This window comes from Parasteatoda tepidariorum, chromosome 8 (genome assembly GCF_043381705.1).
Source record: "Parasteatoda tepidariorum isolate YZ-2023 chromosome 8, CAS_Ptep_4.0, whole genome shotgun sequence".
NCBI lineage: Eukaryota > Metazoa > Arthropoda > Arachnida > Araneae > Theridiidae > Parasteatoda > Parasteatoda tepidariorum.
Window position 1 is genome coordinate 18,367,443 of NC_092211.1, and position 26,111 is coordinate 18,393,553.

Consider the following 26,111-nt stretch of genomic DNA (forward strand, 5'->3'; position numbering starts at 1 on the left):
TAAGAAAAGGGATCCAAAGCCTTATCTATAGCAAAACGTAAGGGTCAAAATGAAGAAATAGATTATAATCATATAACCAACAGTGAAAAAATCTAAAACTAATCGATATTTATTAAATAAAAGTCGATATACCTAAACAGAGCTAAGGAAATATAGACATGAACAAGAAAGAGAACATATACTATAAAACCGTAAACACTATTCAGTTTTTTTCTTTAAGAGAAGTAGAACCATAATATTCTTAGTATTATAGCAACTTTATGATTCATTGAAAGCGGCTTCGATTTAAGCTGAACCATAATATCGTACAAATTTGCTGCAACCTTTTTAAGGTGTTAAATTGAAACGTGCTTGGGTTTTAAGTCGAACCATAATCTTGGGCAAATTTGCTGCAACTTTTTAGGGCGCGAAAATGAAACATGTTGACCAGTTGAATCATAGTTTAAGACACAGCCACCATTTTGACAAAAATTAACTTTCATCAAACAAAAAATCAAAGCACATAAAACTATCATCATAACGAATGGGCACATTAGTTACAATTTGTATTTGTCAAAACCGCGGCCATGTAAAAAAAAAATCGCTGTTATTATTTATACAACAGCTTTAATTAGTGAAATGTCAGATATTTGTTTGGGCAAGTGCTCCAATTAAAATAAATAAAAGATTAAAAATTTAACGATTTATTTTCACGAAAGATAAGCAAATCGGTTCGTCTTTCCAATATTCTTGAGCAAAAACACGTATATTTAAAACGCAAGACCAAACTCTAAGCCATAAAACTACTAAACCGCATAAAATGTTTGAAGTATTATTCTATGATTATTGCACAACTAAAAAGATGATGAGTATTTTCATAAAACGATAATTCCGGTGAAACGTTTGTAAGCAGTAGTCGTTTCCATGCCTGGCTGCTGACGCGCATAAAGTCTAGCATTCATGATTTTTTTTTTTTAATTTACCTTTTTTTTATTCTTTTTTCCACTAACGATAGGGCCCGCTGTGCCCAAGGATTGCATTTCATTTACCATTTCTGGCGGTTAAAAAACGATATGAATTAGATGTTCAAGGTTATGATTATCATTTACCTTATATATTCTTTAATACTTAATACGCGACGTTTAAAATATAACGCCCCCTCCTTCATGGCTGGATGATCTTGGCGACATACTTTTTTTTTAGGGAGAAAAAAAAACGCAGCCCAAGAATTGCACAGTATTTAAATAATCATTTTTAAATTTGAAAACGAAGAAGAGAACTTTCTTGAAGGATGGAATGTTTATTTTGGTTGAGCTTAGGTTAAAAAACATGTATTAACTTATAAAAATGGCATGTTCTTGTTTATTTAGATTTTCTAAACTTATAATTTTAAATAAATATTTTTTTTTTTTTTTTNTTTTTTTTTTTTTTTTTTTTTTTTTTTTTTTTTTTTTTTTTTTACTGAATTGGAATGAAAAGAGCTGTTTTGTGCATTTTTTCAAGCAGTGCTCGTATTTTTAATGCACTTTGATAATTTTTAGACATCTGTCTTTTCAAATCAGTTTTTTTTTTAATTGTTAAAAAAATTATTTGAATTCTGATTTCATACAAATAGATAAAAAAAATTAACATAATCTTATTAAACAACTGTCTCCAAAAACTAAATTCAAATCAATGAAGATTTATTATTAATATCATTTATTTCTTATGATTATTATTTATAACTACTGTTATTATTTATTCCCTTGCTGAAGCTATTCAATTATATAATGAGTTTCTTCTTTTATAAAATCTATTGCTTTGTTGTATGAATTAAAATTTCAAGCTTTCAACAAAAAATTTTAAAAAAATTTTATATTTTAAAAATTGGAAATTTTTTCTTTTAAATTATCTATTCACTATGAGTGTGTTTGCTTTTAGAAATTAATCAACCGTTTATCAATGTTTTTTTTTTCTCAAAAACTGGGAATTGACTAAAATAAAAAACTAGGATAAAATCAAAAACTAGGATGCTATATTGAGGGAATATAAAATCTAATTAACAAATTCGTTATTTAAATTACCTTCATTTATAAATATATAAAAATCATGTTTATCCTAACACTATCTTCCTTTTTGACCTTATTTTAAATATCCTAAATGAAATGTTAGAATTTATGAATGAGAAATCTTAAATAATTCTACGAGCCTCGTTGACGAATAGTTGACTTAAAAATCACGATATTCATCTAAACAAATCGGCATCCATTTGTTAAAAGCTTTTAGCTATATCAGTAACAAAAACCTATGTTTTCAGCCTAAGCTGCATCCACCCAATAAATGATAGGTTGTCAGCAAAAAAAGGCGCAGTCAAGCTGATTTCACACCGTTGTCGATTGGGATTGTAATTTTCACACGTAAATGAAAATAAGGAAAATAAAACTATCATATATGCGTTGCCATAAGCCAAAAACTAAAAAAATATGTTCATAAGGCTGTGCTGCAGTTAACAAAAAATAAACGTGATAGGTTTAACTGACAGCTAATATTAATACTAGGTTAATGGCAGTAGCGCGGGCCCGAGGCTGCTATTGTTCACTCTCAAACGTGACGTTTAGAAATATCGAATACAGTTACGGGTTGTTGGGAAATTAGATTTTCTATGATTTGGGTGTTAATGCGCATTTGATTTTTCAAAATGTAATGACACTTTTTTTTCTAGATTTAATTAAAAGGCGGAGTTTTACTGTTGTTAGCTGGGAAGCACAGAAGGTCACTATGAAACTGTTCGATTATGCCTAGTTATGGTGGCTCGTTAACAAGAGGAGGAAAATATGCGAAATAGCCTTCAGCACAAATATTTACTAACTTTAATAAATGAATAAAACTATTGACACCAATTTAAAATAATTCTTTGACACAATTCAACACAACATCGCATAAACTTTTCGAATAAATTACTACAAGAACTTTTTTGAACAATTGATTGATTCAGAAGATTAGTTTTAATTCTTCAACTTAGCAAGCATTAGTTCAATGTGAATGAAGTTACAATTACAGTTTAATAGAAATAATTCTAAAGCAAGCGATTTCACTTTCCGAGTACGAATCCTAACGGTATTTAAAATTCGTAAAATTGATAAATGCGAAGCAAACGACAAAGGTTTAAATTCAATGCTAACAGAAATTATTTAAATTTAATGCAAACGACAATCATTTAGATTTATAGCAAACGATATTTTTCAAATTGCAGTTTATAATAAAAAAAAATAATTAAAAAAAAATAACTCAAGACAATCACCGCCAATCTAAAAAGTTTTTGAAATCAATGTTACTCAGCATTCGTTGAGAATATATGGTTTTTATAATGATTTTCATTTAAACTCTTGTTTGCTAAAAAAAGAAATTAAAAAAAAATTTTTTTTTTAATTATTTCGCAGAACTTTATATTAAGTTGCTGTGATCTAGATTAATATTCATCCATTAAAACAATATCATTCAAAATCAAAATAAACGATCTTTCATATGATTACATTCACACCGACTCGACTTTAAAACAAATGACACTCCTAACAAGATTCAAACGAAATTGCTGAAATATCTTAAACAAAATATATTTTTTGCAATAGGACTAACTGTTGCAACTTTTTTTTAAAAAATAACTTATGAACTAAAATAATAATCACGATAACTTATAATTATTCTACGCAAATTTATAACTATTCTAACAAGTTCTGTGCAGTGTAATTAAAGAAAAATCCATACAAATTGTGGTTTTAATATCGATGGCAACAGTACTTTAAACAAAATTGTTTTAATATTCGTTGTCATTTAAAAACCTTTAGTATAAATCTGATTGTTCTGTTACAAAAACTTAACACACATTTTAAACTACAATTTCTGAGCCTGATTGTACTGATAAACGTCATAAAAACAACATTTGAAAAAATTGCAGTTTCTTTTGTTTTAAAAATCACTACATACATTTCCTATATAAAAATTTCGAAATCAACTTTAGAATACATCAACAATTTTTAATTTTAATTCAAAGGCAAACGTTAAAAATAAAAAAGTTAGAATGACCCAAACTGGAATCAAGAAAAATAAGATTTGGTTAAGTAATAATTGTATATAATAAAACTTATCAGAGTTTAATTTAGATGTTAATTGTTCGCAAGCTTCAATTATTTAAAAATTTTCTTGGTTTTTAATATAACTTGAAAAATATTCTTCATTATCATACTCAGCAATGCAAATTACGCGGAATTAAAATTTTTTTTTATGATTTATAAACATAATTATAGTACAAGTTTTACTCATTTACAATAACATATCTTGTAAAAACATATAAGGAACTTCACGGATAGAACTTACTTACTCTAATAGCAAGAAACTAAAAGAGAAAAAATACTAGTTGTTTTAATAATATTCTTATATTTTTTCTTTAAAATAAAACTTCCAACATTAAGAAAATTTCCTGATGATGTGTTAACTTCGCATAAACAAGAAAAAAAAATCGAATAAACTAAAAGTTATGTTGATTTACAATGAATTTCGAATTCGTGTTCAAATTAATATATTGATAACTGATGCTCCGACACCTTGATAATGATAATCTCGGTACACTGCAAAGAACACCCTACAACTTCAAATCAATTTTTTACCAAAAATATCAGAATAAAAATTTATCATAAATTGAATTAAAATTCTACTACTTAAAATAAAATCTGACATTTGACGTTGAGTACAAAATTGTTAATAAATTAGTATTTTTGGAAAACAAAACTCTGTCATAGACGGGAAGTGACAAATACCTACTACAAAATCCTAAAATAAAAATTATTGTATGTACAATTAACATGGCATCATATTACGGTGGCTAATTAAAATCGAAATACTAATATAAAATTAAAAATCATTTAGAACATCGATTTTTGTAAAAACTGCAAAATTGTTTTAGCTATATCATATAACTATACTTATTTCTAATGGAAATATACTTTGAAATGTCCAATAAATATTTTTTAGTTACATTTAATTGTTTATTTCATAAACTAAGTCAATGTTGCACCCGATATAAATAACCTTAGAGCTTTAAGGTTTTTAAAAACTTTAGCTTCATGGATATTTAAACTAGAATACCCCGATTTTGCTCTATGCTGTTTCAAATTAGCAACTGTAAAAAATTCCGATTTCATATTACGGTAAAAAAATACTAGCACCGTAAGTCCAGAATCTGCAAAATTCACTTTTAGTATAAAATTTCACCGTAATTTTTTACAGTAATATTTATTTAATTAGTGATATTACACTAACTATTACTGTAAAATCAAAGTTAATCAGAATTTTTCTTTCTCTTCAAAATTTTACGGTAATAAGTACAGACACCTTGAGTACTCAGGTTCAGATCTAGAATTTTTTACAGGGTAATTTATTCTTTCTCTTATATAGATCGAAAATTAAAATTTTAAAAATACTTAAAATTTTTGATTTAAAATAAATATCTAATTAAATTTTAACAAAATATAATAACCTGAACGGAATCTAAATAAACTAAAATAATAATTGCCGCAATATGCATGGCTGCTGATGAGACATCAATAATTAAAAATAAATCAACGATCAATAATTTAAATTAAGAATTGTTCCTAACACCAATATTCTTCAACTAAATCAAGTATAATAATAACATACATTCTAAATTATAACCTAATACCAAAATGTACAAATTCAAACGAAGTTAACCGCATTTGCATTTGGAGTCAGATTAAACAAGTTGGAGCCAGATTAAACAAGTTGCGATGAATTATCCGGCAATGCGATTAATTATCCGGCACTATTAAATTTCAATATCCATTCAATAAAATTTAAAATTTTCTTACTCTATTATTTTTTTAAGAGATGAACCAAATTTTTTAATGTTTTCAATAAAAAATTACTGGTTTCAAAAATGAAAATACTCAAAAACCTGTTGATTTTGTAACTAATTTCTGCTATTTCAAAAATTAAATCATCCAATTAACAATGTAACAATCAACGTAGATTTATAAACCGCTAAATTTGAAATCTAATCTTCTACATTTACTACTTCAATAACCGAAAGTTAAAATAATAAACTGAGAAACGAACTAAACACCACTCAACATTTAAATTCTCGAAAATGTGTACTTAGTTTTTCATTTGTAACACATTTGTCAATCTCAGTACACTTGTTACTCCTTTTTCAGACTTAGTACACTTGTCACTCACATTTCACTGTTAGTACAATTGTTAATTATTTAATCAATCTTTGTACATTTGTTACACATTTTTCACTTTTAGGACATTTCCAATTGGATGTTCATATTAAGAAGACTATGAAACACATATAATGATTAATTAACAGTCACTTGAACTATAAGTGCGGTTCTGATCTCTTTAAAGAAAGAAAGCAATAACGCAACTGGGAATAACTACGCATGTCTAGAAAGTAATCAATGATATCATTCCTTTAAAACTAAAGAGGTAGCTAATGGAAGAAAATTTCTGTTTAGTACTACATTTACGCTTAGTGTATCATTAAATACGTGGATTTATGATACATAGCATTGCGAATACAATTAAAACAGGTGTGTTTAGGTCCATTTAGGAGACCATTAGCTTCGTTAGACAAGTATATTCTCTTAAAATGCTTTGAAACATAATGGCGCTTAAAAGCTAGTTTACTTTCATTACTTCAATTTTAAATTCTTACGTATTACTACTAATATCACTTCAATTTTAAATTCTGACGTATTACTACTAATATCACTTCATGCATCTTTAAATTTTGCACTTCATGCACCTGTGCGCTTTACTACACATAACTTTACACTTACTTAACATATTTACAACAGATTTCTGCAAACATATTTATATATTTAACGTATTCTTTCATGCATTTTTACAAAACTACATATTCCCTCATGCATTTCCACGTATTACTTCTTGCTCTTCATACATTTAACATAACCACACTACGCGTTTATTCATACGCTCTTACAAAATTATATATTATTTCACGTATACTGCGTATTCTCTCATACATTTTTATTTATTACATCAAGCATTTTAAGTATCGCTAGATATTCTTGTTAATATTGAATTCTGAGTAATAGCTAATCAGACACGTCTCATACACATTAATAACATCACCTCGTATACACTTGGAGTTATTTCATAAGAATAAACAGAAATAGAAACTCACCATTTCCTCCGTCCCTTGTTTCATCGTCTGAAACGTCCCCATCGTCAACATCCCCATCTTCTTCCAGATGTGAGAACTGACTGTCCCCATTGGGTCTCCGAACGTCCAACATTGGTCTGAAAAAGGGGTTTTGATGGGGATGGAGAGGATGATGAAGAACACTCATCGGCGGGGGTGGCGGACCACTCGGCATCGGTGGACTCGATCCCAACGGCGGACTAAAGTTCCTTTGCCCAGGCCTTTGGGCAGCAGGGCCGCTTAAAATGTCTTTAATTAAAAAGGAGGATGGTGCACTAGAATTAGGAGAGGGCATCCCACCCCCTGACAGAGGTCGCATTATTTCCGAACTCACACGACCCTTATCGTCTGCAGAAGAATGTTCCTCACTGGTGGGGTGGCGATCCGGTGGCATTTGCTTGTGGAGTAAATCGACAGTCATGGCCCGCTGGCCGTATTGGAAATGCGATCCCGTAGTTAGATTTAAAAACAATTAAGTTGAAAATGTCGGCGTTTTTTTGGCAACAGTTCGGTTGAAGATTGTGCAATCAATCCGCCGCTCGCAACGACCAGGCTACAACTGAACTCAAAACGCCGGTTTCGAGACCCAATCCCCCGCGCCTACAGCGATATTTTGGGAGGAGATAATTTCAACCAGTCAGAGCGCTTTCGAGTTCCTGACGTCATAGTATTGGATACTGAATAGTCCAATTATTGACGTGATTGCTTTGAGTGCGGCCCATTGAAGGCGTTGATCTATAGATGGAAAAAGAAAGAGAATAATTATTGTTTAGATGGAGTGTTTATTCTTTTATTTTATTGTTATTAGTTCCGCTCGAGTATTATTTTCAACAGGGATGAACCTTGTAAGAGGTAAACATACAACTCAATGCGCTTTTTTTTATTCATTTTTTTAATATTACAACCTTTTTTTCCCCTTCCTCTAAGAGTTTTGCTGTTTTATTATTTTTACCCCTATTTTATTTTTGATATAATAAAATCAGCAGAGGATATAAACCTATGGATTACTCGTATTACATTCTTTTTCATAAATAAAGATTAAAAAAATATTCTTAGTTTTAAGTTTCACGAAAGGACTTTTTTTTTTCTTCTCTAAAACTTGTTGCTTTTGTTATGTTCGATATTTAGTATTTAAACTGTATTTAGATTTAAAAAATATTTATCGCGACAAATTTCGAATCAAAATATTTTTATTTGTCATTAATGGAGGATGCGTATTTTTATTGTATTATTTTTCATTTAATTATTTGCTTTCAGGTTACTTAAATAAAAATATTTATTATCACTATATTATTACGATATACGATTCTATTTGCAAGTCAGAAATTTAATCACAAATTTTATTATAATTTATCTATTTATTAATTATTTAATACACGCACCATTTGAATGTAAACTATCATTTATTATTATTAATTTTATTAACTAAAAGTTCTACTAAATGAATCATCACATTTACATTTAAAAAAAATTGGAAGAGAGAAGTTTGAGGAAGGTTCAGGAAAGAAATTACTTACAATCAGTAAGTATAAAAATATTAATAATTAAAATTATGGTTGCATGAGAACAAATACGTTCGGACTTCGATTTAACGGAAATTAAATTCATTTAGTCAGGTATTTTCGTAATCCCAGAAATTGTAACATTTCTACATTTATCTCATAGAGAATGCAGCCAAATAAAAGTACCCAAAATCCCAGTAGAAAAAAATCCTTTAGCACGGCAGCGGGAGTTTTAGATTATTACAATATCTGCAGATTATTTTAAATTTAAATTTTTTTTTTTTCTTTTTAGTTAGCAAACAACTGAGGGAAATCGTAGACATTCCTCTTAAAACATCTCTTAACTTGTTTCGAATAAAAATTTCAAAACCTAAATTGTGAGAACACAGCATTAAAAAAAGAAAAAAAATGAAAATTTTTTTTTATTGATAACAGATTTAACTGTATAGAGATATATTCCATTTATTTATTTATTGGTTTAATTGTATAAAGTTTAANTTTTATTTTTGATATAATAAAATCAGCAGAGGATATAAACCTATGGATTACTCGTATTACATTCTTTTTCATAAATAAAGATTAAAAAAATATTCTTAGTTTTAAGTTTCACGAAAGGACTTTTTTTTTTCTTCTCTAAAACTTGTTGCTTTTGTTATGTTCGATATTTAGTATTTAAACTGTATTTAGATTTAAAAAATATTATCGCGACAAATTTCGAATCAAAATATTTTTATTTGTCATTAATGGAGGATGCGTATTTTTATTGTATTATTTTTCATTTAATTATTTGCTTTCAGGTTACTTAAATAAAAATATTTATTATCACTATATTATTACGATATACGATTCTATTTGCAAGTCAGAAATTTAATCACAAATTTTATTATAATTTATCTATTTATTAATTATTTAATACACGCACCATTTGAATGTAAACTATCATTTATTATTATTAATTTTATTAACTAAAAGTTCTACTAAATGAATCATCACATTTACATTTAAAAAAAATTGGAAGAGAAGTTTGAGGAAGGTTTAGGAAAGAAAGTACTTACAATCTCTAAGTATAAAAATATTAATAATTAAAATTATGGAAGAACAAATACGTTCGGACTTCGATTTAAAGGAAATTAAATTCATTTAGACAGGTTTTTTCGGAATCTCTGAAATTTTAACATTTCTACATTAATCTCATAGAGAGTACAACCAAATAAAAGTACCCATAACCCCAGTAGAAAAAATCCTTTAGCATGGCAGCGGGTGTTTTAGATTATTACAATATCTGCAGATTATTTTCCATTTAAATTTTATTTTTAGTTAGCAAACAAATGCGGGAAATTGTAGACATTCCTCTTAAAACATCTCTTAACTTGCTTCGAATAAAAATTTCAAAAGCTAAATTATGAGAACACGGCATAAAAAAAAATTTAATTTTTTTTTAATTGATAACAGATTTAACTGTATTGAGATATATTCCATTTATTTATTTATTGGTTTAATTGTTAATTGTATAAAGTTTAAATTTAATTTAAGTATAAAGTTTGTATGTATATTTTTTAAGGTTTTATATTTAAAAATTTTGCTACATGTATGGTAGATTAAATTCATTTTTATACATTAATAATTTCTGTGATGTGGTCGCGGATAAATTTAGATTTTTGAAGATGGGGCCTCCTTAAATTCTGCTACTGAACTCATAACGAAAAATTGTACACTTTTTACTTAGATAAAAAAATTCACTGAATTTTTAAGCACTAAATTCATTTTATTAGTGCGCCTATATATTTCTCTTTAATAAAATTTTTTTAGAAACTTGGTTCCAGGATTGTCAGAGAAAATAAATATTTGTTTTGTATCCCTTCACTTCTTTTTAGTCCATTGCTGATATAATTTTTCTCATGAGAAAATTTATGTTAATTTTTTTATAAAACGAATGATTCCAATGTCGATTGTATGTAGAACACTTGTTCAATTTGCAGTAAAAACACATGAGTTTAATTTTTATTATTTTTCTTAATTGCAAAAATAATTAAAAAATAAATGGTATAAAATATAATATTATTAAAATTGTATTAAAAAATTTTTGTTTATGGGAAAATATCAAAAATGTTATATTGGCCATTGAAATAATTCGTTAATTCAGGATTGGACATGAGTTTTCAATTTATTAAATCGCGTTTTTGCGTCATTTCAGGTAAAAATAATATTCGTTGAATTCCTTAATTCGGTAAATAGAGGTTAATCAAATCTGCTTCGGACTCCTCCGCTTAGAATTCTTCCGTTTCATTAAATATAAGATGACTTCATGGTACTAGCTTGTTTACGCCACAAATCATTTATTTTAGAACTGCAAGTCTTAGAAAAATAACAATTAACCATTATAACAATAACAATAATTAACTTAATTGTAATAAAGTTCAAAGCAGATTTAACTAAACTGTATTTACCGAATTACGTGATTTAACGAATATTTTTTTATCTGAAATAAGGCAAAAACTATTTAATGAACTTAAAACTCATGTCCAATCTTGAATTGACGAATTATTTCAATGGTCGATACAACATTTTTGATATTAACCATTTTAGACAGAAAAAAATATAGTAGTCAATAAAAGTATTTAATTGAATACATACAACAGATTAAAAAATTTGTATAATTGACTATAATAATATTTATGAAATCAGAAATCATTATGAAATAAGCGTTTAATAGCGACAAAAATGACATTATCGAGTCATAATGTCACTTTTTATCACTAATAATAATACAATACTATAATTTTTTGCTTTTATATGCATACTTTAACATGGGCTCATGGTTAATTAATGTTTGCAAAATGGGGAACAAAATAATAAATAATAATAAATCCCCCATTTTTGGTCCCATGTAACATACATTTCCTATCCATTGTAAATGGCCGGCGAAGGCTAGTCGATACGAATTTCGCATCCGGCTTGCACCGACCACAGTGCTAAAGTGAAAGTGCCTCAGTGGTAGACAGATTATGGGTTAGAGTTCCCTTGCCTTCAGGCTAAACGTGGGAGGTTCTCGTAGTCCTATTCTTCATGTAACGCAAATGAGGGGATAGTTCCATCAAAAAGTCCTCCAGGAAAGCAAATTTTTCCCAATACTTGATCCAGGAGTTTCTTTGTCTTCTGGAATGGGTTTAAAATACAAGGCTACGTAATTGGACATTAATAGTTGTAAACCCAAAAATTGGGTCGGCTGTTCAACGACGTTTATAAAATAAAATATCCAGTGTAAAAATGTGCAAGATTGATTCATGTACTATAAATTTACCAATTAATGTAAAATACTTCGCCTCAAAATAATTTTTATTCTTTACCTTAAAATTTTACAATTCAATTAAAAGGAATATTCTAACAGAATACTAGATTTGATTTCTATTCATTTTATTCTAAACCCTTTACTCATGAACAGAGGAAGAAAAAAAAAAATGGCATGTTATAATTATTTAGATAGTTTATTACCAGTATTGAAAAAGAGATTCCTCTTTTAAAACCCTCTTGCATCATTGTCAAACAACTAATGAATAATGAAGTAGATATGAATTGTTTTAAGTGGTAAAATAGTTACTTTCAAAACCCTCTTGCGTCATTGTCAAACAACTAATGAATAATGAAGTAGATATGAATTGTTTTAAGTGTTAAAATAGTTATTTTCAAAACCCTCTTGCGTCATTGTCAAAAAAACTAATGAAGGAAGTAGATAAGCATTGTTTAAAATAGTAAAATGGTTATTTTCAAAAACTGACATTTTTAAATGGGAATGACAACAAATTTAAATGGAAAAGACGTACAACTTAAATGGCCAAAACCTTACATGTTAATAGACAAGGCAACAAATAGCAAAAGCAGCACTTCCGAAAAGACAAAACAGTTTTGAATTAACAGTGGAAAGCATAGCAAAAAACAACTTAAAAGGCAGCAATTTAAATCGTTAAAACAACAGTCAAAACAGATTTAAATTGATCAGTAATTGAATTTAAATGGTCAATTTAACAAACAGCCATGACTAACTTAAATTCACAAAACAAATTTTAATAGATTATATATTGGATTGCAAAAATAACAGATTTTAATGAACGGAAAAATACATTTAAGTTGGTAACGCATAAGAAAACTAAATAATGCATTTAAATTTAATTGGACAAGACTGGTTTAACATGGCCAAGTTGCATGAACAAGCTGACAAGTTTAGGTGATCTAGAACAGCAGTTCCCAATTTTTTTTTCGGTTACGGAATCCTAAATAATCAAACTTCTTTCAGCGGAACTTAGATTTTATAAAGTTTATCAAGGTAATCATGAACGTTTATAACCTATAAAAGACTTTTTTCAAATATTAAATTGTTTTATTATTAATTATCTTAAATTATGTTTTAATTATGCTTTACTTAATATATTAGTTATTTTATTTGGATTTGAAAAGCATAACGGTAAATATTAATGCAGTATTTTATAAGTGCTTGTTATTTTCATAATTTGCTTTACATATTGTTATAAGAAATATTATACATTCCTTTGAAAAATACAATTTCCATTTCTCTGTCTTTTACTTGAAATAATTTCATGGAAGCAACTGAAGGATAAAATAAATTATGAGTTACAGGTTGGATTTAAATGTAATCTGAAGCTTCAAAACTCATCACTGGTTATAAAAAGTACTAACTCGCGGAATTCCTTTAACACTTCCATGGAGTCTAAGGATTGCATGGAATACTATTTGGGAACCTCTGATCTAGACTACTAGACGTGCAACACTAAATTGATCAAAAGATATGACAACCAACAGCCATGACAAACTCAAATTCACAAAAAAAATGATAATAAATTTAATGGGTAATGAGTTCAAGTAAACAAAATAGCGCTTTTAAATTTAAATGGCTAGTTTAACATGACACGTTGCTGGAACAAGCTGATACTTATAAAGGAATTGACAGCAAAATCAGGCACGACGTAAACGGGCAAGATTATATGGATCAAAAAAACTCATTACACTGGACTTAAAGTTTAAATTATAAATTTGTATAAAACAAATAAAAAATAAACGAGCAGATATTCATACAGGGACGCTAACTGCTCAACTGTCTGCAAAACTTTTAATAAATTGGTCGCGAATTATGTAGCAAAACTTGCAGAATAAGGATAGTTACGCCTACCTTTTTAATGTGTCACCACGAGATAAATGCAGCAAAGTTCCATTTCGTACGATACTTTGAATTTTTGATACATAGTTGCGGAAAAACTACTTAAATGGAAAAATACTAAAGTAAAAATAACCAAGAGATAACTGTAGCAAAGTTACATTTCATACGATACCCTGAATTTTTGATATGTAACGGTAGAAAAACTACTTAAACGGAAAAGTACTAAATGCAAAAATAACAACGAGATAACTGCTACAAATTTACATTTCATATGATGCTTTGAATTTTAGATAAGCAATGGTGGAAAAACTATCTAAATGGAAGAGTACTAAAGTAAAAATAACCACGAGATAACTGCAACAAATTTACATTTCTAACGATATTTTGAATTTTTGATATGTAGTGGCGGAAAAACTACTTAAATGGAAAAGTACTAAAGCAAAAATAAGTTAAATTTCGTCACCACTAGAAAATATTATTTTACAAGTTGGCATCTCCGTTCATATGACATTTCCAATGGATGGCAAAAATGTAAATCCCAGAAAGGTTGAAGAATATGCAAACTTCAGAAATGTGTCCACTTCCTCTAGAAACCATGCGATTCCTCATGCAAAGTGACACTAATTTGAAGCCCACCCAGTTATACACAGACTACCGCTGCACAAAAGAATAAAGAGAAGGGATTCACCACAATTATATCCAGGATTCTTCGGGGTCAGTTCAAAATAGTTCCAAGTCAAAAATTGGCCAGCCTGATGACAAATTTGCATTTTCTTTTCTCAAAAGAAGTTGTTCAAGGGGGAATTCTGAAACCTGAAGAGATTTGGAAGACAGTTTAGAACATAATTGATATTTTTCTGAACAACGTTTAGTGATGGGAGAGGTTACGAAGAGACCACACCAGATGTTCTGAGAATGTGACAATTGCAACCGCTCAATGAAATACAGAGAAAAGAAGATACCGTAAGCAAACATTCTGTGCAATAGCTCTAAATCCCTTTCTCTAAAAAAATTCTTTTGTGTCTAATGGCTCTAAAATCCTAAGATTTAATACAGAAGCAGATAAAAATAACTATCTGTAAGGATCTATTAAGCAGTGGTTCCATTAGTGTCCTTAAGATGTGGAACATTCAAACTCAGTCTCTTGTATTTTTATTTTAGTTAAAATGTTTTTGTATTTAAGAGAGAAATTTCCAATTTATATTATTTATTCCCATTTATATTATTTAATACAGCAATCTGGACTGAAATTACCATTATTTTCAGTCTGATCTGGCGTACTGTTTCTTGCAATACTTTTCACCAAGTAGCAAAAAAAATTTTTTTAATAAAAAGTTTAATTTTTCTTAATGTTCAATTGTTAAATCTGCTGTAACAAATTTTTTTTTTTTGTGATGGAAAATTACGCGATTTGGAGGTCACGTCATAACTTTCTCGCATTCACGCAGCAACTATTTTTACACATTTCTTTTAGACTATATTTTCCCTTTTGTTGCTACCGCTCTTATTTCCATAGTCAAAAATCCAAATCCTACTACTCCGTGCTTATTCAATAATTTTCACTTATTAATCATCAATTACAACCCAAGACTGGTACTTAATTTGTGAAAAACCGATGATTAGATCACAAGTTGTTTCGAGTAGTGTATATATATTTCTGTTTAAGGTCAAAGTCTCCGATTTTTGATGTATTCAACGCGTATGCGGAATAGCTGATGAGAGGAAAGTGCTGTACTCAGAAATAACTTAACTAATAAATAACTAAATAACTTTTGTTGTAATGATCAGATTTTCACTAAGTGCTAATTTTGGGTTAAAAGGGGTGGCTATTCCGTAAACAAACCAGTAAGTGCAAAAGCTCAAAGTCCCTTCTTTTTTTTTAAAAAAAAAAAAAACTGTATTTATTGATTGAAACCTTAATATTTAATACACTAGCAGATAAAAACAATTATTAATTGGAATCAATCATCAATCTATCAATTGTTGTCTATTACGAGAAAGTGCCGTACTCTGAGATTTGAACAGTGAACAGAAAAAAATACATTTATACTACCCTAAATAACTTTTGCTCTAATTATCGGATTTTAATCAGTCTTAACTTGAATGGGGTTTAATCAGTGCTAACTCTATTGGAGTAGTAGAACGCATTTGGATTTTTTTATCATGGAAATTATGAGGGGTAGCCGCAAACAGGAAAATATGGTCCCGTAGAAATCTGGAAAGCAGTTTAAGCAGAAAGGTGGGAAGGAAGTTTGAACCCTTTATGGTAATTTAACTTATGGCGTATTTCACCAAAACTTTGGAACCAATGAAGTAACGAAACACATAAATTGAAACGAAATCGGTAAATAATGAATTTAAGTTTAAATTTTGTTATTTAACACTGCATGGTTTAAAATGTAAAAATTTATATCCCATACAAATAAAAAATTTTTTACTGCTAGTCAAAATAAAAACAAGAAATTTTTACCTTCGATGGTTTTTTGCATTGAATTCTATCTTCGTATAAACCAATTTTAAACTTATCTGTAAAAGCCCTTCAATTCAAATAAATAACCAAAGTACGACGAAACACGCAAAAATTGAATTAACTGAAATCTGCCTGAATTTTCGATTACTCGTCTGACTAAACTATTGGAACTATATTTTCAAGGATACAACTACTCCCCATATTTTCATGACTAAGAAAAAAAATCGCAGGGAATTAAAAAAAAAAAGAAAAAGGGTATATGTTTATTCAGAGAACGTAGGAGGAAATGGGTCAAGACCAGATTGACTAGTCGGAGCTAAACTGTTCGACCTAAAAAAACTGTCAGATTTAATCAAGATATTGTTTAATTTTGTACAATATTTCATTCCTGAAAACGAAATCAGGCACAAAAACGAATTTTCCTTGAATAAACATGCAATTTTTTTCAATGAATTCAGATTTCTGAACCAGAAAATATTAGGGGTGGCCCGCAATCTGGGAAATATGGTCCCTATGGTTGGGTGAGCAGAGCGATCCGAAGTTTGGACCCCTTAATGAAAAATTTACTTTTTGCGTCATATCTGGAGAACTTATTGAGCGAATTGAAAAATCTTCGCATACAATTATAAAATTCACTTAGCCAAAAATAATTCCATACAAATAATAATAATAATTTTTTTGTAAATTATTTCTTATTTTATTTAATAAAAATAGAAAAATTTTTTGAACTGTTTGGTAATTTTTTAAAGTGTAAATTTACATGGCAAAATGCAAAATTTGAGCGAAATCGGCTGAATAGTTTCTGAGAAATCGAATTTTATGTGCACGACTTGTTTAAAATTCGATTTCTCGGGAACTATTCAACCAATTTTGCTCAAATTTTGTTTTTCGCCAAGCAAAATTTCTGTTTTTCAGAATTATCTACGGATAAACAAATCATATAATTGTGTGTAATAATTCAATTCGCTTAAAAATTTCATGAAATATGGTGAAATACGCAAAAACATCAAGGGGTCCAAACTTTGGATCGCTCTCTTGAACAAACTATAGGGACCATAGTTTCCAGATGACGGTTATCCCTTATTTCATGGTTCAGAAATCCGAATTCATCGGGAAAAAAAAAATACATGTTTATTCAGAGAAAGTACGTTTTTGTGTCTAATTTCTTAACTTAAAGCATCGTCTGCACTAATTAGCATATTTGATGTCACCCCCTCGAACCAATTAAGAAAGAGTCCTAAAACGTGAAGATGCGATCATTAAATCAGATATTATTCAGGATGGCCAGTTTTTTTTTCCCCTCTCTTTTTGCGCAGTGTACTACTTTTTTTTNATATTTAAAATCAGGTATTTAATTTTTTTTCTAGTAGAGGATAGTCTACTTTACTCGTCTGTCAATTAATACTAATAATATATTGGATTTTTTGTTAGTTAAAAATAGCTAAATAAAAAATTTAATTGACCCCACTCTCCCCTACTAAAACGTGAAGATGCGATCATTAAATCAGATATTATTCAGGGTGGGCCGTTTTTTTTTCCTTTCTTTTTCTTTTTTCTTTTTGTGCAGTGTACTAGTCATATCACCTGGTCTTTCCTCACATGTCAGATAAAAATGGATACACATGCTCATTCTATGGATAATTTAGAAATACTTGAATTTCAATGAAAAAATAGTACATATTTTTTTTTCTTATATGCCAATTTAAGAAAATCGTGCGTCTAATTTACATTTACATGTGGTATAATCAAGGCCGAAGGAGAGAGAGAGAAGGACAATTGCTTTGGGGCTCGGGATTGCTGAAAGCTCGACCAAATTTCCTTTAAAAATATATATATATAGCGCTTATTAATTTCATTTTAAAGAGAATTAGAGACATTTTCTTCATATGCTTATAAAAACTGGAACTTTGTATAAAGGGTCGGCTCTACGAATTATGAAATAAGGCTTTTTGTGCTTTGAGGATTCGGTCAGCAATAAATTTTGTTCTGGGTTCAGTAAAAACTTTGCTTATCCTTGGATGCAGTAAAAACAAAAGCGGTATCAAATTCTGGCGAATCACAATGCAGGAAGTCAAATGTAAGAATCGTAAACACAGATTTAATTTAAACTTGAACGTGTTTCTGAAAACAGTCTTTTTTTCTACCAATCAAATTTGTCTTGTTTCTTCCTTACCTTAATTACACCTTCCTCTACGATTTCACAGATTGCGATAGCATTTTCTTAAAGAATTTTTTTAGCTTTCTTTCTTTTTTTTCTTCCCTGAAATACTATTTATCGACCCCAATGTGTATACTTTTTTCCTTTCATTTTTGATAAGGACTATAAGAATGCATATTAAGGGGGACCTTAACGAAACACCCTGTGTATTATGTACGCAATTATGATGGTGTTTAAGGTGATATGCTAATTAAATTTGATAAGGCGAGGGGCTATAAGAATAACAATAGTCACTATACCCCCCTTATCGTTAAAGATATCTTGTATAATGTAAAAATAACTAAGTTGGGGAAAAAATTAAGTGTTTAAAGAAAATCTTATCTTATTTGTTGACAAGAAGTTTAAAAATCAACAAAATTATGTATAAATAATATTTGATTAATCATTAAGACTGTGTGGTATAATGTAATATAATTATAATAAAATAATAAAACTTTACACAAAATGAAATTGTTCGTAGTGGCTTAGTTGAATGTTTGGTTTTGCCATTATGGAAATCTTAATCAGTTCTACATCAAGTAAACAAACGCAAAATTTATATGTAAAGAAAATAATATAATAAAATAAAACTTAAACTACTTTTTTCATCTAGACTGGGAAAAGTGAAAAACTTAATTTTTGTCAAACTTGCCAAAAATTATTTTGTAATAATAAACACGTATGGCACATCACTTGGAAAGACGTGGGGGGAGAGAGTTTTGTTGGGGATAGGAGTTTCATACGAAAATAACGCCCCCTACATTTTGCATATTAGTTCCGATAAAAAATTATATCTTTCCAGTTCAGTTAAAAAGTAATTTTTATTTTATTATATTTAAGAGTAAAGTTTAATTTATAAAATAGAATAGTTGTGGAAAATACAGTACTTGATTCATCATCTGTCGTTTCGTTTTCGACGTCAATCCAAAAATCATCATCGTCACTATTTGTCTTCTGGATGGTCACCTTTTGACACGAATGGGAAGGAGGTGAATTCTGTGAGGGCAGCGTGGGTGGTGGACCACCCTTTCGGAGTTCGAACATTTACTGAGATCTATGAATTAGATGATGAAGTTAGAAAACCAAGCATTTTTTAAATAATAAGGTTCAAAAATATGTTTACGATAGAAAGAAAACATTAAAATAATAACCTTTACTTGCCACCTTCAATTTGTTAAATTTAAGACTCTTTTTTGCGCTTTTTTAATTATTTACCGGAATTTGTTTATTTTATTTGCGAAATTGTGAATTTATTGTTTGATTAAATGCACATTCGATATTTTTTTACTGAACTAATCCCTTTGACGGTTGATTTTGGTTCTGAAAGGCACCCCCCCCACCCCGAATCAAAAAAAAAAATTAATAAATAAATAAAAATAAGGCTCTAATTTCTGATTACAAAGTTGCCCTAAGTAGGTGGAGGTGGAAGATAGAGACTAGGAATGACTAGATATCTTCAAAAAAATATTGACTGCGCATATTTTACCTTTTCCGATCCGATGTATACTTCGAGATATTTAACAATTTCAAAACTTTTTTTTACCCCCCCTCCCACCCCGGAATATGAAGCAGTACCTTAGATCAGAGTTGCCAACTGCTCCGGACACGCCACAATACTTAACAAAACGGTAATGACTACAAACTAAATTTTGCAAATATTTGACTATTTTTGCTCCCTTTTTAATAGGTATAGCATTGAATAATTATTACAAAGTAGTGAATTATATAAGCCTACAAATTATTTAGAAATAGTGGTGGATAAAAATCTACTAAATTGAATTTATTAAATCAAGAATCAAAATTAATAAACTACCACTTCAAAATATTTATTTGCCGTCCGGAGCAAGTTGGCATGTCTGCCTTAGATGTCTAAATAGAAATAAGTAAGCCCCAATTTCAACCTCGCGTTAAAATTCGATGCACGAAAACAAGCAACTTTTTACCACTTACTATGAGAAGGGTATTTAAGAGTTTTCCGTAGGTTTGAATATTTTGTTAAGAATTTCAGGGTTTTATCTATTTTCATGATATTTTTACTGCTGCAGTGAAGCAATCTTTGCTGAACTAAAAATAAAATTAAATAAAAAATATATAGGTTAATTATTTTTTTGTGTCGGAAGAGGAAACTTTTGAACAATCTTATATAATGCAGAGTTTTTCAACAAAATGGGAGTGTAATGTTCATTCAATTCTTAAATGATATAAAAGCACGAAAAGGTCAATTAAAACATGCAAAATCCCAATCTTCAGCGCAAACATCTACCGCGTTACTCTTCGTCGTGTTTAGGTTACAAAGAGAACTTCGCACGCTTTTCAATCAAAAAATTGAAATAAATTTTCCCTGTGCAAAAGTTTTCCTCTTAAATACGAATTCAAATATTGAAAAATTCATTGAAAAGAAAAGCGCAGTTATTTAAGATAAACAAATGATCAAAACACAGAGGAAGTATTATTTTACAAAGGCAACCATTGAGCACGGAAAAGTTACTTTGTTTTTTTGTATTATTCCCGCAGAACAGGTGAATTAAGCGGATATTGCATTAGAAATCGTTTTTGTAAGGTCTTTGGTTGGGCATATTTGCGTTCAAATAATGATATCGGTAAATGATCTATTATTCTTTAGAACTAATGTTGTTTCTTTTTAGTGATCAATTACCTGGTTTGATATTTCCTTAACTGGAATTTACTTTGGCTATATAAATTAGCATGTGAATTGATGACGCGATATTTCTAAAAATTTAGAGAGGAATAAATAAAATATCAAAACACCGAAACAATGTTACAATGTAACCGTTTTGATGTTGTTATAGCATCGAAACTTCATAAAAAATATTGAAATGCTCAATCATAATATTGAAATATTTAATCGACGCAATGAAATATAATATTTGAAATTTTTTTTGCATTGAATTATCTTTGGGGTAAACGAATTTCGTAATTATGTGCGCTTATGTAATAGCTTAATGCAAAATACTCAAAAATTTAAATTAACATTAAGGGGTCCAAACTGTGGGTCGCTTTCCTGGCCAAACTATTGGGACCCATATATCCCAGATAGCGACCCTCTCAGATCAATCAAAATTACTCGGAAAAATATGTTTATTCCGAGAAAGTAGGTTTTTGAGTCTTCTTTCGTAACTCATAATATCGTTTGACGTAATTAGTATATTTGAAGTTACCCCCCCCCGAAATATTAAGACTGACTGTTAGAAAGCAAAAATCAGATTATTAGATCAAAAGTTATTCAGGGTGGTCATTTGTTTAGCGCACAGTACAGCAAGAACTTAATATAATTTCATAATATCGATAATATCATGTACTGAGTTGTCAAAACAGTCAATTATATCGTCAGATTGGAAAGTTACAACATATTAAAATAATGAACAGGAATTTTAGAACAAAACATCATTCATAGCAAAGTGAAGAACCATAATATTAGAACAATAAGTTATAACATATTAAAATAATGAACAGGAATTTCAGAACAAAGCATCATTCATAACAAAGTGAAGAACCATGTTATTAGAACAATAATTTATCATATTGAAAAATTTATTTATCGGAACAATGATTTGTGGTATTAAAATATTAAATTATCCTGCTCTAATTTTGTACTATCATATAATTATCGAGAAGTTGCGGCACATCAATACTTTTAATATGAATTTTAGAACGCTATAAATATCCTTATATCTAATTATAATTACGAAACCATCCAAGTATATTGAATGTCGAACCGCAATATTTAACACGCGATCATCACATTGGAACGATGCACCATCGGATTTAAAACACAATTTTGGAAAATTGAAACGAAATTTGCCATAAAATCGGAACGTCGAGCCATTTCTTTAGAATCATGTTACGACACTTTTTCGATACCCTACTGTTTGACAACTTCTTTTTTCACTAACTGGAATTAACTTAACAATTAACGTAACAAAACTTTGACTCTTTATACAGAAATCATTAAAAATTGTCAACTCCAATATATCTTAAGAACTAAACTAGAATTTGAATTGAAAACTTATATATATATATCAGAATGAAATATAAATATTTTAAAACATAAAGTCTTTAGTAAATAATCAAACTTTGAAGTTTATAAACGTTAAAGTTTATATAAAAAAAAAACTTGTTAACTTACAGATATTGCTGCAAGCCGGGATAAAACAATAACCTTTGAACATGGAATGATTATCTGGCTCCGAGGGAAGTGTTGATGTTAAACGACAAGTGAATGTTGTTGTTGTAGTTCATTCACGTCGCACTAGAGCTGTATAACGGGCTATTGGCGACGGTCTGGGAAACATCCCTGAGGATGATCCGAAGACATGCCATCGCAATTTTGATCCTCTGCAGAGGGGATGACACCCCCGCTTCGGTAGCCCGACGACCTGCAGGTAAAGTCGAGCACTTTACGGTAGAACAGTTTAGCGAGGACCAATACCGCACACCCTCGGTCTCTACGCAGACTGATCCAAGTGGTCACCCACCCGCAAACGACAAGTGAAAGATGAAGTGTAATCTGGGCCTCCGAGGCCGAAGTATCTTACAGCCAAGTACCTCTGTCAAAATTGTGGAGGTATCGGGTTCGATTCCTGACTTAATTTTAGACATGTGGGTAAGTACTTTATTAACGTCACACTAGAGCTGCCCAATGGGCTATTGGCGACGGTCTGGGAAACATCCCTGAGTATGATCCGTAGACATGCCATGACAATTTTGATACTCTGCAAAGGGGATAGCTTCCTTGCTTTGGTAGCCCGACTACATGCATGCGAAATCGTGCACTTTACGGTAGAGTAGTTTAACGAGGACCGATACCACTCACCCTCTGACCCTACGCAGGCTGATCAAAGTAGTTCCCCACCCGCTTACTGACCGCAGCCAGTGATGCTTGACTTCGGTGCTCTGCTGAGAGCCACGTCTTTACGATCAATCCACTGTGGGACGACTTAATTTTAGACGAATGGAAATTTTATATTTAAAGGGACTATGTTTAGTTCAACACAAAATCCGTTTTGAGATTTTCCCGACAAAGCAGGTTCACTGTTCTGCTAAACGCTCTGTAGCAGGGAGGTAGAGGGTTCGAGTCTCACCGTAACCCTAAAAGTATCTCTCTGATGTCCCTCTCAAACTTCTTCCGTAATTCTATGACGTAACAAGGACTTATGTACATTTTAATGAGCATGCGCGTCTGTGTGTAACAAGAAATAATAGTCCATTACAGTAAATATTTATGTAAGAGTTCGTAATATAAATAATTAAGTAAGCCANGACAACTAATGTATTTTAGTTCGCGGGCCACAAAAAATGGGCTCGCGGGCCGGATGCGGCCCCCGGGCCGCCAGTTGGACACCACTGGTATATACAATAAATGGGCCATGAATATTCCTCTCTCTTTGTAGTGGTTCGTGATCGTATTAACTTAGTCACATGACCTCAAACGCCCAATCAAATTGAAACAATTCTCACGCGAATAAAACAAACCAAACGCGTTTCAGAATTTAAGTAGTTAGCATTGTTTTGTCCTTTAATTTACAAGGTAGACAAAACCTGACCCTGATTAAAAAGATCTGAAAACTTAGTGCAGATTTTACGCTATATTAATTTACTATGCAAAAAGAAAAAGAAAAAAAGAGAGGGGGAATTGGTTTGTATAACTCAAGAACTAATGATCGGATTTTCGCGTACTATATTAACTCTTTCTAAAAGTAACAAAACTTTTTTTCGCTAATTTAGCTGGGTTTTCCTATAATTATTGAAACCTATGATCTTGGCCTGTCGAGGCTTGTTTTGTGATTCAATTCTCCTTGNAGAGGTGAGAATTGGTTTGTATAACTCAAAATCTAATGATCGGATTTTCGCATACTAGGACACGATCTTGATGGTTTGAGGGAATGACCACAGATATGCTTATGAGTCAGTGCAGGCGATATTTTAAGTCAAAATCACAGACTTAAGAAAGTACTTTCTTTGAGTATCTGAAAGTCCGATCATTACATCAAAAAACACCCAGGGTAATTAAGGTTTTTCTTCTTTTCTTTTTTTAGCGCACTGTACTATATTAACTCTTTCTAAAAATAGCAAAACTTTTTTTCGCTAATTTAGCTGGGTTTTCCTATAATTATTGAAACCTATGATCTTGGCCGGTCAAGGCTTGTTTTGTGATTCAATTCTCCTTGCTGGATATCTGGTTGAATTGCACATTCCCCAATCTTGTTTTAGTGGTTTCTTCCGATGGTTTCAGAATCGAGAAAGACTTCGCAAGGTTGAGTGGTTGGGAGCATGGTGCGTAGAGCGGGTGTTTTCTACCACTACCTACCCTTTGATTTAAATTGCATTAAGGTTGAGTTTGTATGTGCCAGTATGGTCACCAGATCATAATTGAGGATGAATCAATCCTTTGCCATCGCCAATAGCCCATCTGTGTAATTCTAGTCTGACGGTAACAACCAATACCACGTTAAAATTATATATTTTTTACATTATACGTCAGAAAGGTTTATTAAATGCTGAAATAGTTACTTAGTAATGGGAATTTAAGACCTTATATAGCAGTGCTCAAAAACCGATTAGCCCATGTGAAACTCAGATTCTTTGTTGTTGTAGTTCATTTACATTGCACTAGAGCTGCACAATGGGCTATTGGCGACCGTCTGGGAAACATCCCTGAGGATGATCTGAAGACATGCCATCGCAATTTTGATTCTCTACAGACGGGATGGCACCCCTGCTTCGGTAGTTCAATGACCTGCTCGCGAAGTCGAGCTCTTTACGGTAGAACAGTTTAACGAGGACCAATANTGGCGACGGTCTGGGAAACATCCCTGAGGATGATCTGAAGACATGCCATCGCAATTTTGATCCTCTACAGACGGGATGGCACCCCTGCTTCGGTAGCTCAATGACCTGCTCGCGAAGTCGAGCCTTTTACGGTAGAACAGTTTAACGAGGACCAATACCGCACACCCTTGGTTCCTACGCACACTAATCCAAGTGGTCACCCACCCGCACACTGACCGCCACCAGTGATACTTGACTTCGGTGATCAGCTGGGAACAGTGTCTTAACGATCAGTCCACTGCGGGACCAGATTCTTTAAAGAGGAGCGTTATTAATTGTCAATACATGTTTAGTAAAAACTATAAAAAAATCGGGTTAAATGTCTTTTTTTAAAAATTCAATTCCTTATTCAAAATTGATCAAAGATATACCCTCTTAATTCCTTGAAACAGATGGGACACCCTTGTCCCTTTTATACATACTTTTTCTGACGCGCTAATTTACAAGCAAAAATATATTTCGGTGATTTTTAATCATAAAAAACAGTCTAGTAGTTACGAAAAAAATAATTTAGTTTATCGGAATTATATTTATACAGAAATATAAAATTAAAAAAAAGTAGTTTAAAAAATAAATTTTTTTTTTATTCCCACTTAAGAATTTATCAATAATTGATTTCGTAAATTAGAGAAATTTCAATGGAACTTGTTTCACTTAGATCTAAATAACTACAAACAAGTGCAAATTTGAAAAAGTTTTGATTGGAAATGAGTCTTGTTTGG

The 26,111-nt window shown here is 30.4% G+C and overlaps 1 protein-coding gene across 1 annotated transcript in view; it reads right to left on the reverse strand.

Annotated features, from left to right (window-relative positions):
- LOC107456035 (homeobox protein ceh-30) overlaps positions 1 to 19,559 on the reverse strand; it is a 43,223-nt gene extending 23,664 nt beyond the window's left edge. Inside the window, exons 1-2 of the mRNA XM_016073800.3 lie at positions 19,428 to 19,559; positions 7,184 to 7,936 (exon numbers count right to left, since the gene is read on the reverse strand). Of these exons, the coding sequence (XP_015929286.1) occupies positions 7,184 to 7,622 (439 nt within the window). The 5' untranslated portion in view covers positions 7,623 to 7,936; positions 19,428 to 19,559. The remainder of the gene's footprint in view (positions 1 to 7,183; positions 7,937 to 19,427) is intronic.
- Between the last annotated feature and the right edge of the window lie 6,552 nt (positions 19,560 to 26,111).